The sequence below is a fragment of the Solanum stenotomum genome, chromosome 3, assembly GCF_019186545.1.
Source record: "Solanum stenotomum isolate F172 chromosome 3, ASM1918654v1, whole genome shotgun sequence".
NCBI lineage: Eukaryota > Viridiplantae > Streptophyta > Magnoliopsida > Solanales > Solanaceae > Solanum > Solanum stenotomum.
In genome coordinates this window covers 63,642,685-63,655,040 of record NC_064284.1, presented here as the reverse complement: position 1 = coordinate 63,655,040, position 12,356 = coordinate 63,642,685, and the positions used below count along the sequence as shown (strand labels likewise).

The 12,356-nt window shown below is 31.6% G+C and overlaps 2 protein-coding genes across 2 annotated transcripts; both read right to left on the bottom strand.

Moving 5' to 3' along the window:
* Positions 1–2,449: 2,449 nt before the first annotated feature.
* LOC125859163 (uncharacterized) lies at positions 2,450–3,514 on the bottom strand. Its single transcript, XM_049538871.1, has 2 exons — positions 3,182–3,514; positions 2,450–2,983 (listed from the first exon to the last, which is right to left on the bottom strand). Exons 1-2 carry the CDS (start codon positions 3,512–3,514, stop codon positions 2,450–2,452), a joined length of 867 nt encoding a protein of 288 aa, XP_049394828.1.
* Positions 3,515–8,249: 4,735 nt separating this feature from the next.
* On the bottom strand, positions 8,250–12,009 carry LOC125860503 (coniferyl alcohol acyltransferase-like). Its single transcript, XM_049540479.1, has 2 exons — positions 11,556–12,009; positions 8,250–9,304 (listed from the first exon to the last, which is right to left on the bottom strand). Exons 1-2 carry the CDS (start codon positions 11,988–11,990, stop codon positions 8,318–8,320), a joined length of 1,422 nt encoding a protein of 473 aa, XP_049396436.1. The 5' UTR covers positions 11,991–12,009; the 3' UTR covers positions 8,250–8,317.
* Between the last annotated feature and the right edge of the window lie 347 nt (positions 12,010–12,356).

Here is a 12,356-nt window from a genome sequence, read left to right as displayed (position 1 = left end):
TCAGGCACTTTGAGTGCTTCAGAGATTTTCATAAAAATATTGTGGTCTAGTGAGCCATATAAATAGGCTGTGACAACGCCCATTAGATGCATTTCAAGCTTTTCATGAACTGTCATATTTATTAGATACCTGAAGGTAATTCCATCTACCACATGAGAATATGTCTCCTCATAATCAATGCCAGGTCTTTGCGAAAATCCTTGTGCCACAAGTCGTGCTTTATACTTACGACTTTACCATTTTCATTGCGTTTTCGCATAAAAACCCACTTGTACCCAACTGGCTTGACACCTTCAGGGGTTCGGACTATTGGTCTAAAAACTTCACGTTTTTCAAGTGAAGCCAATTCTGCTTGAATTGCTTCCTTCTATTTTGACCAATCATTTCTCTATCTACATTCATTGACAGATCGTGGTTCTAAATCCTCATTTTGTTGCATTATTTCAACTGCAACATTATAGGCAAAAATATTATCCACCACAATATTATTTCGAATCCACCTTTTTCTCGTCGAGACATAATTTATAGAGATTTCTTCATTCTCATTATTTTCAGGTACATAGAACTCCTCTGTGGTCTCTTCATTTATTATTTCTCGGAGCTCTTCATGAGAAATTGCCTCTATATTATGATTATCTTGATCATTTATTCCTTTCTTTTTTCGAGGATTTTTATCCTTGGAACCAATTGGTCTACCACGTTTTAAGCGTGGTCTAGACTCATTTGCCTTAACATTTTGTCCTATCGGGACATCAACTCGAACTTGAGCATTAGCAGCTGGGATATATGATTTAGTAACCCGTGAAAGGTTAGTAAATGCATCCGGCAATTGATTTGCAATATTCTGCAAATAAATTATCTTTTGAACTTCTTGCTCACATTGATTTGTTCGAGGATCTAAATGAGACAGTGAAAGTGAATTCCAATCTATCTCATTTCCCAATTGCTTTTGTTCTCCCCTTAATGTTGGGTATACTGATCCATTAAAATGACAATCAACAAATCTTGCCGTAAATAAATCTCCAGTTCTAGGTTCCAAATATTTTATAATAGAACGACGTTCATACCCAATTTATATCCCCAACCTTCTTTGGGGACCCATCTTTGTGCGTTGTGGTGGAGCAATTGGAACATATACCGCACAATCAAAGATTCTAAGATGGGAAATGTTTGACTCCTGACCAAAAACCAATTGTAATGGGGAGATGTCAGAATAATTGGTTGGCCTTATGCGCACAAGTACCGCTGCATGCAAAGTAGCATGCCCCCAAACCAAAACAGGCAACTTTGTTCTCATCAGCAATGGTCTAGCTATCAATTGAAGATGTTTAATCAATGACTCTACTAAACCATTTTGAGTATGAACATGTGTAACAGGATGTTCAACTGTTATTCCAGTGGACAAACAATAATCATTAAATACTTGAGATGTAAACTCACCAGCATTATAAAGACGAATTGTTTTTATTGCATAATCTGGAAATTGTGATTTTAACCTTATTATTTGAGCCAACAACCTCACAAAAGCCATATTGCGAGTTGATAATAAGCACACATAAGACCATCTTATAGATGCATCTATCAAGACCATATAATATTTAAATGATCCACATGCGGGGTGAATATGCCCACATATATCACCCTGTATCCGTTCCAGAAATGCGGGAGATTCCACTCCAACCTTAGTCGTTGATGGTTTGATAACCAACTTTCCTTGTGAACAAGCAGCACAAGAGAATTCATTTGATTAAAGAACATTTTGGTTCTTCAAACTATGCCCATGTGAATTTTCATTTATTCTGCGTATTATATTATAACCGGGATGGCCCAACCGGTCATGTGAAATGATAAAATCATTAGAACTAGTAAACCTTTTATTTACTATGGCATGTGATTCAACCGTACCAATATTTGTATGGTACAACCCAGAAGAAGGTGCATGCAATTTTTGATGCACAGTTTTCTTCTCCGCATTTATTGTAGTAATATAAAGGTATTCAACATTTCCTTTATTCGCAGTCTCAACATGATAGCCATTTTGGCGAATAACCTTGAAACTTAACAAGTTTCTATGAAACTTACTACAATTCAATGCATTATCAATTACCAATAATGTTCCTCCAGGTAGTAATAAGGCTGCTCTTCCAGAGCCCTCAATCAATTTTGTACTATCAGATATTGTATTAACATATGCCTTTTTCATTACCAAATGAGAGAAATATTTCTTTTCTCTTAGTATCGTATGAGTTGTGGCACTGTCCAGAAGACACATATCTCCATTACTCATCTTGGATCCAACTGAAGACTAGGAAATTTTATTTATCTTCATAAAAATAAAAATACATAATAAGAAGTATGAAACTTAACAAAAGAAAATTTAAGTACATGAACTTTAAGTAAGACATTAAAAACACATAGTATATTCATTTCTCAATTCAATTATCAATCTTCAATTGTGATCCCCAAAGAAGTCCTCAACTTCTAAATGAGTAATATCATCGAGCTCATCAAAAGCATCATCTTTCAATGCTAAATTCGCCTCAACATTCTCATCGTATTTTTGAGAAGAACCTGCCTGAGCATCATTTTTTAGAGTCAAATGTGACTCCACTCGGGCATTAGAAGAGGAGGCACCACCTTTATTCCCTTTCCTTTTAAAGAAATTTTGATACAGCCTGATAAAATGCTCAGGTGCCCAACATTCATTTTTCCAGTGACCTTTAAGGCCACAACAATGACAGTGATCGCCCTTGCCTTTTGAAAGATTATTTTGAGAACCCATATTGTTCTCCTTTTTGTTATGACCACCACCTCGACGATTATTATATCGTTTTTTGCCTTTGCCACGTCTACGCACATTATCATGGTCCCGATTATTTTGTCTTATTTCAGACTGGTCGTGTGCTTCTACCCCATGGGCCTCCGGTAATGGAGCACTTCTAGTGGAACGGGCTTCATGATTTTTCATTAAAAGGTCATTATGCTGCTCAGCCACCAGAAGGCATGAGATTAATTCAGAGTATTTTTTAAAACCCTTTTCACGGTATTGCTGCTGTAATATCATATTAGAGGCATGGAAAGTAGTTAGTGTCTTTTCCAACATGTCCTCATCTTTTATAACTTCCCCACATAATTTTTATTGGGAAGTGATTCTAAATACAATAGAGATATACTCAATTACAGTTTTATAATCTTGAAACCGTAAGTGCATCCACTCATAACGAGCCCTTGGCAATACAGTTGCCTTGAGGTGGTCATACCTCCCTTTCAAACCTATCCACAATTCAAGTGGATCTTTCGCTGTTAAGTATTCAACCTTCATGCTTTCATCAAGATGATGATGAAGGAAAATCATAGCTTTCGCTTTATCCTGACTTGATGCCTTATTTCCTTCGATTATACAATCACCAAGACCCTTAGCGGTAAGGTGAATTTCAGCATCAAGTACCCATGACAAATAGTTCTTTCCAGAAATGTCAAGTGCCACAAATTCAAGCTTTGACAAATTCGACATGATGAAAACTATCATAAAATAATTGAGTTAATATTATGATGTTAGTTTCTTTATAATAAATGATAAAGTATAATATGATTATAAAATATTTTATATGTTATATGCATGCACATTGAATGTCTCAAAAACATATAAACTAATGATGTATTGAAACAGTAGTTTTAATATGTAATTTTAATTGTTCTACAATATTTATTATTAGTTTCAATAGATATTAACGCCAAATTTTCGTAAAAGTTTCAAGTCATATTTAATACAATAATATTCTTCTTTATGACACACCAATATACTTATCATAATGTATGAAAATACTTACAAGTTATTTTAACTAGCATGCTATCATATTACTTAGTAACTAATTTAGAGTTATAAGTTAGTAGCATATAAATAACCTAACAATATAAACTTGAAACGTATTGATTATTATGCCTAGTAAAGTATCATAATAATAGCTAAATCAAGTTATATATGCAGTAATTAAATTATCGATCAAAGATTTATGCAAGTCCTATTAGAGGTGTTATAAACATATAAATGTATACCTGACTCTAAAAGAAAGTTGATTAACTTTTAGGAATTAATTTTGAATTAAGTAGGTCTCAGTTGGTTAGAGACTCGTGCTAATAACGTGTTGTAAAATATTAGCAATATAAAATAATATCAGACAATAAATATATAGACAAGATATATGGGAGATAATGCTTTCTTGTTTCTTTCTTCTGTACTTTTCAATTGTATCTTTTATAAAATAATCATCGCCTATTTATAGTACAAAATGTCTCTTCAAAGTTACATGAATTAAATAGTGTTCATTTATTTCATACATGAACTTCAAAGAGAGTTACGGATGACATCCACATTAATATATTTATAACATATTATATATATATAGAGAGAGAGAGAGAGACTTATTATAAGAAATATTTATATTTTTTTTTACCATTAGCAACAAAATATTTGTATAGAGCATTACATGCACTTGTCATTTCCATCTATCTATCTATATATATCGTCAGTACATAAAAGTTTCAATAAAAATAATAGCAACATAACGATATAGTGATATTAATCACAAATATAGCTAGATACAACAAATTTAATACTCCTTCCGTTCACTTTTACTTGTTACTCATTTCTAAAATAGGTTTTCGTTTTTACTTGTCACTTTTGACATATCAAGAAAATATAATTATCATTTTCCATGTTTTACCTTTATCATTAAATACTATTAATGAGTACTACATATCAATTAATAGGGGATCAATGTGATAAAATACTTATACCATCAATTATTTTCTTAATAAGTTTGCCAAGTCAAATATGACAAATAAAAATGAATGGACGAAGTATTAGCTGGCAAATAATCATCAACCCATTAATATCAACGATGATCTATGCAATTAAAAATCCTTTTTTGGTTGTTTTTTTCCCTATAAATGTTCTTCTCTTCTTGTTTTCTTCATGGGACCAACATTTCCATCTAAACGATTGAGAAATATACCAACTAATGAAAAAGAAATATATTTCCAAAATGGAAAAATGAAATGACATATAGCTTTATTGAATCGGAGTCCCATTTTTTGAAAAGTCAAAATGATGAAATTGTTTTTGTAAAGAAATCACATTAGTTTTACTTATTATATTATCTATATAGATTTAGATTCCAAACAAATTAAAGATAAGTTTTTACCCAATTAATTTCTTTAATGGAATCCACTACATCCAATGGCTTCAATGGATCTTTATATTTGTTAATTAAAGCATTTAGTCAACAAATTTAATAATGAAATTCACAAGTATTTTCTTCTTATAGTGACATATTTTAAAAAAAAATATATATATCCATTGTTAGTTGACTGATTCAAAAGTTTAATGTTGTTAGTGGCAGTACTTTTAGGAGTCTTTTATGTTTTCAGTTAACTAGCACTAGGAATCCTAATTAGTTGATAATAGTTAGTTAGCAGGTCATGGGTTAGTGCTAAACTAGTGCCCTGTTTTTTCTCTAAATTTGTTTCTTTCCAAGTTCTATTTAAAGATTTGTAGCGTTGTCTTCTGAAGTAATAGAAAAAGATCAATTTTTTCTCTGTTAACGTCTTACTCGAGTAGTCGCTCATATCTTCTGCCAACATCCATCGCTCTTCATGCATCATATAACAATTTTATTTATCTGAAATTATTATAAAGATGGAAGTGGTTTTGCTAATTAAACTGCAGAAATTGTATAAAACTATTCTTTAGAACCCTTGGGTGTGTTTAATACTAAGGAAGACTTTAATCAAATATATTTTGAAAAATACTTTTTCTAAAATAACAAATTTATTTAAGAATAAGAAAATTACTTTCATTATAAAAATAGAAAAAAATAAGTTTCATAAGTAAACACTCCAAGTTCGTTGTCTCCTCTTTATTCATCCACCCTGCCATGCACCCTGAACCCCCGCACCTTGTCTAATAGTGTTTTGCTATACATAAATAGTTTTGTGATATTATTTTATTGCTTACTTATCAAATATTATAAGAGTGATAGAATGTCTTTTACGAATAAAAATACACAAATCTCATGACAAATACATTAAAAAAAATTCGTACTAATATTAATTGAAAGTTTCTTAAATTTATATTTATATGATAACATATTTCAGTGTTAATAGTTGAAACAATTTCTAAAAAGGCATTTTCAAATAAGAGTAATACTGATCGATTTCTTGTCTTTTATTATACTAAAAAAAAATGGAGTGTATGCTTTCTAATTTAAAAAGAGTTTTGAAATATTGAGTTTTATGAATTTGATTTTATTTTACTTTCTGACAAAAATTGTGTGATCATTTCGTAATGGCCATTGCTATTGCTCAAAGTTGTTAAAATATCCAAGAATGTAAATGAAAATGGTACAATTAAAATTAATACGATTTCTTATATGCTTTCCAATATAATTGACCTCTAAGAAATTAAATATTAAATCATTATCTATTAAATTAATACAATTTAATGAGAAAATGAATTTATGTTTTAAAATTTTATTTTTAGTATCAAACTTAATTAAAAAAGAAAAAGATTGAAAAAAATCATGTGGGGGCGGGTCTATGCGGGGTGGAGTGAAGCGGGTTGAAATGAAACAGATTGTCATGTGGGCGGAGCCAGGGCCGGCTCTTGCCTATAAAATTTTAGGCATTGGCCTTTTGGGGGCCTCAAATTTTTATAAATAAAAAATTATGTATCTTAACCCCATTCAAATAGAAGAAATTAAGGAAACATTGTTTTGGATTCTTACATTTTCTTCGTTAACACTCACATTATTTATCCTTTGTAACTCTTTTTGCACTCTACTTCTTCAAATCTTTGATAGTTAGAGTAATACACTCTCAAAAATATGAATCAATAGTCGAAAAGTGTTGAACAAAGTGCATCACAAATTCTTTTTTTTAAAATTTATTTGTTAATTTTCATATTAAAGTAGGTATACCAAGTTATCAACTTTTTGAATCAAATTCTATGATTCTAACTCTTATCTTTAAAGTTTATCAACTTCTTACTTATAAAATTGTGTTAATAATTCATATAATAATTGTCTCAATAAAAGGATGTTTTTCAATGTTGAATTGATAAAATCTTACTTAAAACTAATAATTAAAAAAAAAAGTGTTTGAAAAATCATTTATATAAAAGATATTAAGTAGTAATTTACGTCTAGAAATTTAGAAAAATAAATAGATATAGACAAAATTTATATAGATTTTAGGCCTCTAATAAAAATTTCGCTTTAGGCCACAAATTATGTTGAGCCGCCCCTGGGCGGAGCGGGGCAGGTTAAAAAATTTACGGGTTAAGCTCAACCCACCTCGCACCCTCGCACCTCCCCATTGCAAATATATATATATATATATATATATATATATTAAACCAAAATTTAACCTCTGTATAAGATGAAATTTTTCGAAAAAGGGGCGTCTCTTGACATTCCTCGGACAGAGGTTGCTCCACCCCTGCGAAATACGATAAACAACATATGACAAGAACTATAAGGGTACAACTAGTACTACGGCATGCACTAATAAGCCTAGACCTTTGCAAGACAAGGCAACTAATTAACGTAACCTTCTACCCTAATACACGACATCTATCTGTACCTCTCTCCTGATCAATACTCTTTTGACCTATCTGTACCTCTCTCCGCGCCCCTATAACCAGATATAGTATAATTACTAATAATTAATTATTTTCAAGTTATTATATCTGGAGACTTTCTAAGTTTCTTATTGTAGGTCGATTTAACTTGACGAGGTAAAACAATTTTAATAACGGCAAGTTGAAGTTAACCTCCTTTTAAATACTATCTAAGACTGTTAAACAATATTGACTTCAAGTTGACCCTGTTTTAATTTATTTTCCCCAGGTAGAATTAGGATTTTTGAATTTATATTTAATTAGACAAAAAGAAGCTAGAAGAATGAGTTATCAATAAATTATTTATTTGTATTATATAGATTTAAAAAAAAAATACAATACACAGTTTTAATCAAAGCTAATGATATTATCAAACAGTAAGCAGAACTATAGCTCCATCCTACTTGTATGCAGTCAATAATGCACGAAGGTTTTTTGTTTTTAAATTTCAAATCAAACCACTGTTACATGACGAAGAGAACAGGAAAATGAAGAACTATACATATGTTACATACATGTCCAAATTATAAATAACATTTTTGCATATTCACAGAACGATAAATAAAACAAGAAAAAAATTGCTAAAATTACTTAGGATGGATGGATGGATGTGACTCAATGACTAAAAACAGACTATAGTCAAATCAAATTGAGATAATTTGCAGTCACGGGTTCAAACATGTGGGATGGAGAAGCCTCAATAAGTTCCATTTGCCATTTCAAGAGATGCATATACACAATCCAATCTCCATTTCCTTTAGGGCTTGGCATTGGCATCACATATCCCGCTTTTCCGGCCCACGGAAAATGATACGTCCAGAAGGCTGGCTGACCCCATCCGAAATTAATCTTTTTCGCAGGAAAATGTTGCCCCGATGACACTACCACCGCGGGTCCATCACCATTCATGGCATATATTTTTGCCATGGATGGTTCATGGCGATGCGCCTCAACCCAATCTATCAATCCAAGAAAATGCTCTTGTGTTTTCGCGATATCAAGAAATTCATGGACTACATTTGCCACCCAATTCAACGACTTAACTTTTAGATCCTCAATTTTTCTCTCCCCAAATGGGATGGAGAGAACATTACCAAAATAACCTTTTAGCGACTTATCTTGATTATTATCATCTACATTAGTACTTATCAATCTAGTTCGACCATCGACCACAATACCAAACCTAAAATTGTTGAAACCCGACGTTTCTCTATCAATTCCACATGCAATAGTTTTCCACAGAAAAGCACTGAATGATTCAAGTTTAGACCTCTGGGACTTCATGCCTTTTTGATCATGACAATTGGCTAGTGATTGAAGGTGCTCAATTTTGTCACCAGTGACATAGTAAATTCTACTAATGACTTGATCCTTAGGGTTAAGGATTTCAGGTTTCGTGGGAGGTAGGGTTGATATTGGTACATATAAGTCATCAATCGAGTCATCGTAGTAACCAGGATGTCGAGGAAAAAGGGACGATCGTCGAAATGATGGGAGCTGAGAGAGTGGCTTGCATTGAGCTAATTCAGACCATGACACAAGAAACAAGTTGGCTGAGTATGCATCAGCAACTCTATGATCAAATGTGCAACCCAAAATTATTCCTCCACATTTGAGTTGTGTAACCTGCAATATAAATTTGGGTATAATTTCAAGGAATTAAATAAATAAAACAAGAGGACAAAGTTAGGTCATGAGGGTTGTCTTGTTTTATTGCTCAATTAGAAGAGTTGCACTTCCTTAATCTCAATTCTCTTTTGTCTGTTTAAAAAATATATCGTCTTTTTATATACTTAGTATCACAAATTTCAAAAACTACATTTGTTTTTAAAACTTTGTAATCATTTTCTCAACAATCAAGACTGAATATTTTTGTTGAAAACATGATTAGTTTTTAAGTAAATAAAAGGCATAATACATAAATAAATCCTTTAATTTGGTTTTGTTTCAAATTTATACCCTTCATCTTTGGGTATGCATACAACTTTATACAAGTTTAAATGTCTACTTGTGCACGCCTAAAGTTGGAGGGCATAAATGTGAGCTAAGACCAAATTAGAGGACATATTTATGTATTATGCCTAAATAAAAATATGTTTAATATATACTCCTTCTAGAGCCGTCAATATGGGCTAAGCGTGTTGGGCCGGCCTAGCCTAACCCGGGATTTAATAGGGCTGGCTAAAAATTTTGGAGCCCATTTAAGAAAAGGGCTTTTGAGCACTGCCTGAATAAGCCTGCTGATTTGTGGAGCTTGAGAAATATAGGTAGGGCCGGCCCGTGGGCCAATAAAAATTAATTAAAAAATATAATATAATATTAAAATTTAAAATTAAAGAGATCCAAACTCAAAATCTATATAAAGTCTTTTAGGAAATCACTATGTATAGAAGTTGCATCCACCATGAAAATGTTCAAACACTTGTTGCTACTCGAAACTGGTTACATGGTTTTTCTCAAACTGGTAATATATTTTTGTGTACATTTAAATATTATAATTCTCAATTTAGTTATTTTTTAATATTTAACTAATTGAAACCACATATAAATTGCAGATGAAAATGAAGATGTTAAGACAATCTTCCCACAAGTTGATTCAGATATGCTTGATGAAGATGATCATGAAGTGTTAAATACGCCATAGGTTTCATGAAGTGTTAGATACACCATAAGTTTCATGATTTTTTAAGGAGTTTATTTTTTACTTTTTTATGGTTGGAATATTGTCATATTTTTTGTGTTTTATTGTGATCATTGCAAAACAATTAGGTTAATATTTCTATTTAGATATTTATACTTTTACTTGAAAAAAAACTTAATAAATATTATAAAGATAATTTTATTTGTGGATTTGATTAACAAGTAGTAACATTAACACCATGTAATATTGTTTTGTCGATATTTATGATAATATTTTTAAATTATAATTTATAATTTAATTTAATAATTATAAAGAAATATATAACTTTTAAAAAAGTGGGCTGGCCCGGCAAGCCTATAGCCCACGTACTTGTGGGTTGGGCCGACCGTTTTTTGGCCCACACCAATAATGGGCTAGCCTGGCCTGGCCCGTAAAATGTCAAAGCCTATATGGGTTACCCCGGATGGGGTGGGCTAGCTCATATTGACAGCTCTAACTCCTTCCATTCATTTTTATTTGTCCACTATTTTAAAACAAAAATCACTTTTACTTGTCACTTTTAACATATATAAAAAAGTAAACTTATTTTCTTCCTATTTTATTCTCAACATCAAATCATTTCTCAAGACCGATGACTAAACACCAATTAATATGAATTAATGTCGATTATTGTTTCTTAGGGTATACAAAGTCCAAACTGGACAAGTGAAAGTGACCGGGGGGAGTAACAACTTAGCTTATGTTATTCGATGATGAAGATAGTCACACACTTTAAGTGGTATTAAAGTAGACAAAGTAATTATATGAGTTCGAATCTCATCATCACTTATTATAAATTTTTTTTTTGCGTCTTTGGATCTTGAAAAGCATCAAACCCCTTATATAAAGTGGTAAGTTCATGATTTGACGTTTATAGATGTAAGATTTTAGTACTTTTAAGTTGCTAGATTCTAACTCAATAATTTATACATTAAATAGATTTTTCAAGATAAATATAAAATTTAAATCAAAGTCATGATCAATTACTTAGTTTTGCCAAATCCATAACCCGAATTGTATCAGAGATTACTAGCCTCTTTAGCACCTCACACAAATAGGGTTAAGGTCTACGACTCTACGTATTACACCTCATCCTTTTCAGACGCTATATATAATTAAGACTAAAATGATTACTGGATATATTGTTGTCGTTATCTTAATTGTCACCTGCATGGAATAAATAAGGACATATTTTACCTGAATAGCAAGAACACCATGCTTCTTTTTAGGAACAAATTTTCCCTCAATACTTTCATCTGGATTATAAAAATTAATCTCTTTAAGCTCAACATCACCAAAAGCTTCAATAAAAGAAACACCACCATTATTGCAAAGAAGCTCCGGTTCTCCCGCTGAATTTTTAACAATTTCTCCAGAAAATGCATAGTAAGATACTAATGTTTCAGCCAAACATGTTTTGAGTATTTTTACGATTGAGTTAAATTCAAAATTTATATTAATTTTCTCCGAAACTATAATGGGATTTAGATAGCAGAACATAACTCCGACCTCCAATGGAGGTAAGAGTAAATCAAGATTAGATAATGGTAGCCAATGTTCTTGCATTGGCAACACTGCTGCTACTACTTCACTCTTGTTCACTCTCACATTGAAGTTTTTTTTGGGATTCATCTCTATGGGGTGGGATGGGGGTGGAGGAGGGGGGGTGGGGTTGGTTGGAGAAATTGAGAAGTGTAAAAGGTTATCAATATATTTGAGTGATGGATTGATGGATGAGAGAGTTGTATTTATAGAGTAAAAGAAATTTTATATCATCATATATACGATAATTTAAAAGTTTAGACGATTACAAGTAACCAATCATAAAAAGTCTAATTAATAATTCAAAAATCAAGACATGCACATATTGTAAATCCAGAAATGAAGTCAGACTCTGAAATTTATGAATTTTAAATTTATAATAAATATGTAAATAAAAATATTTTTTTATGGGCGACCGGTAAGAGAGGTAATAGAAAGAGAAACTATATTACTGAT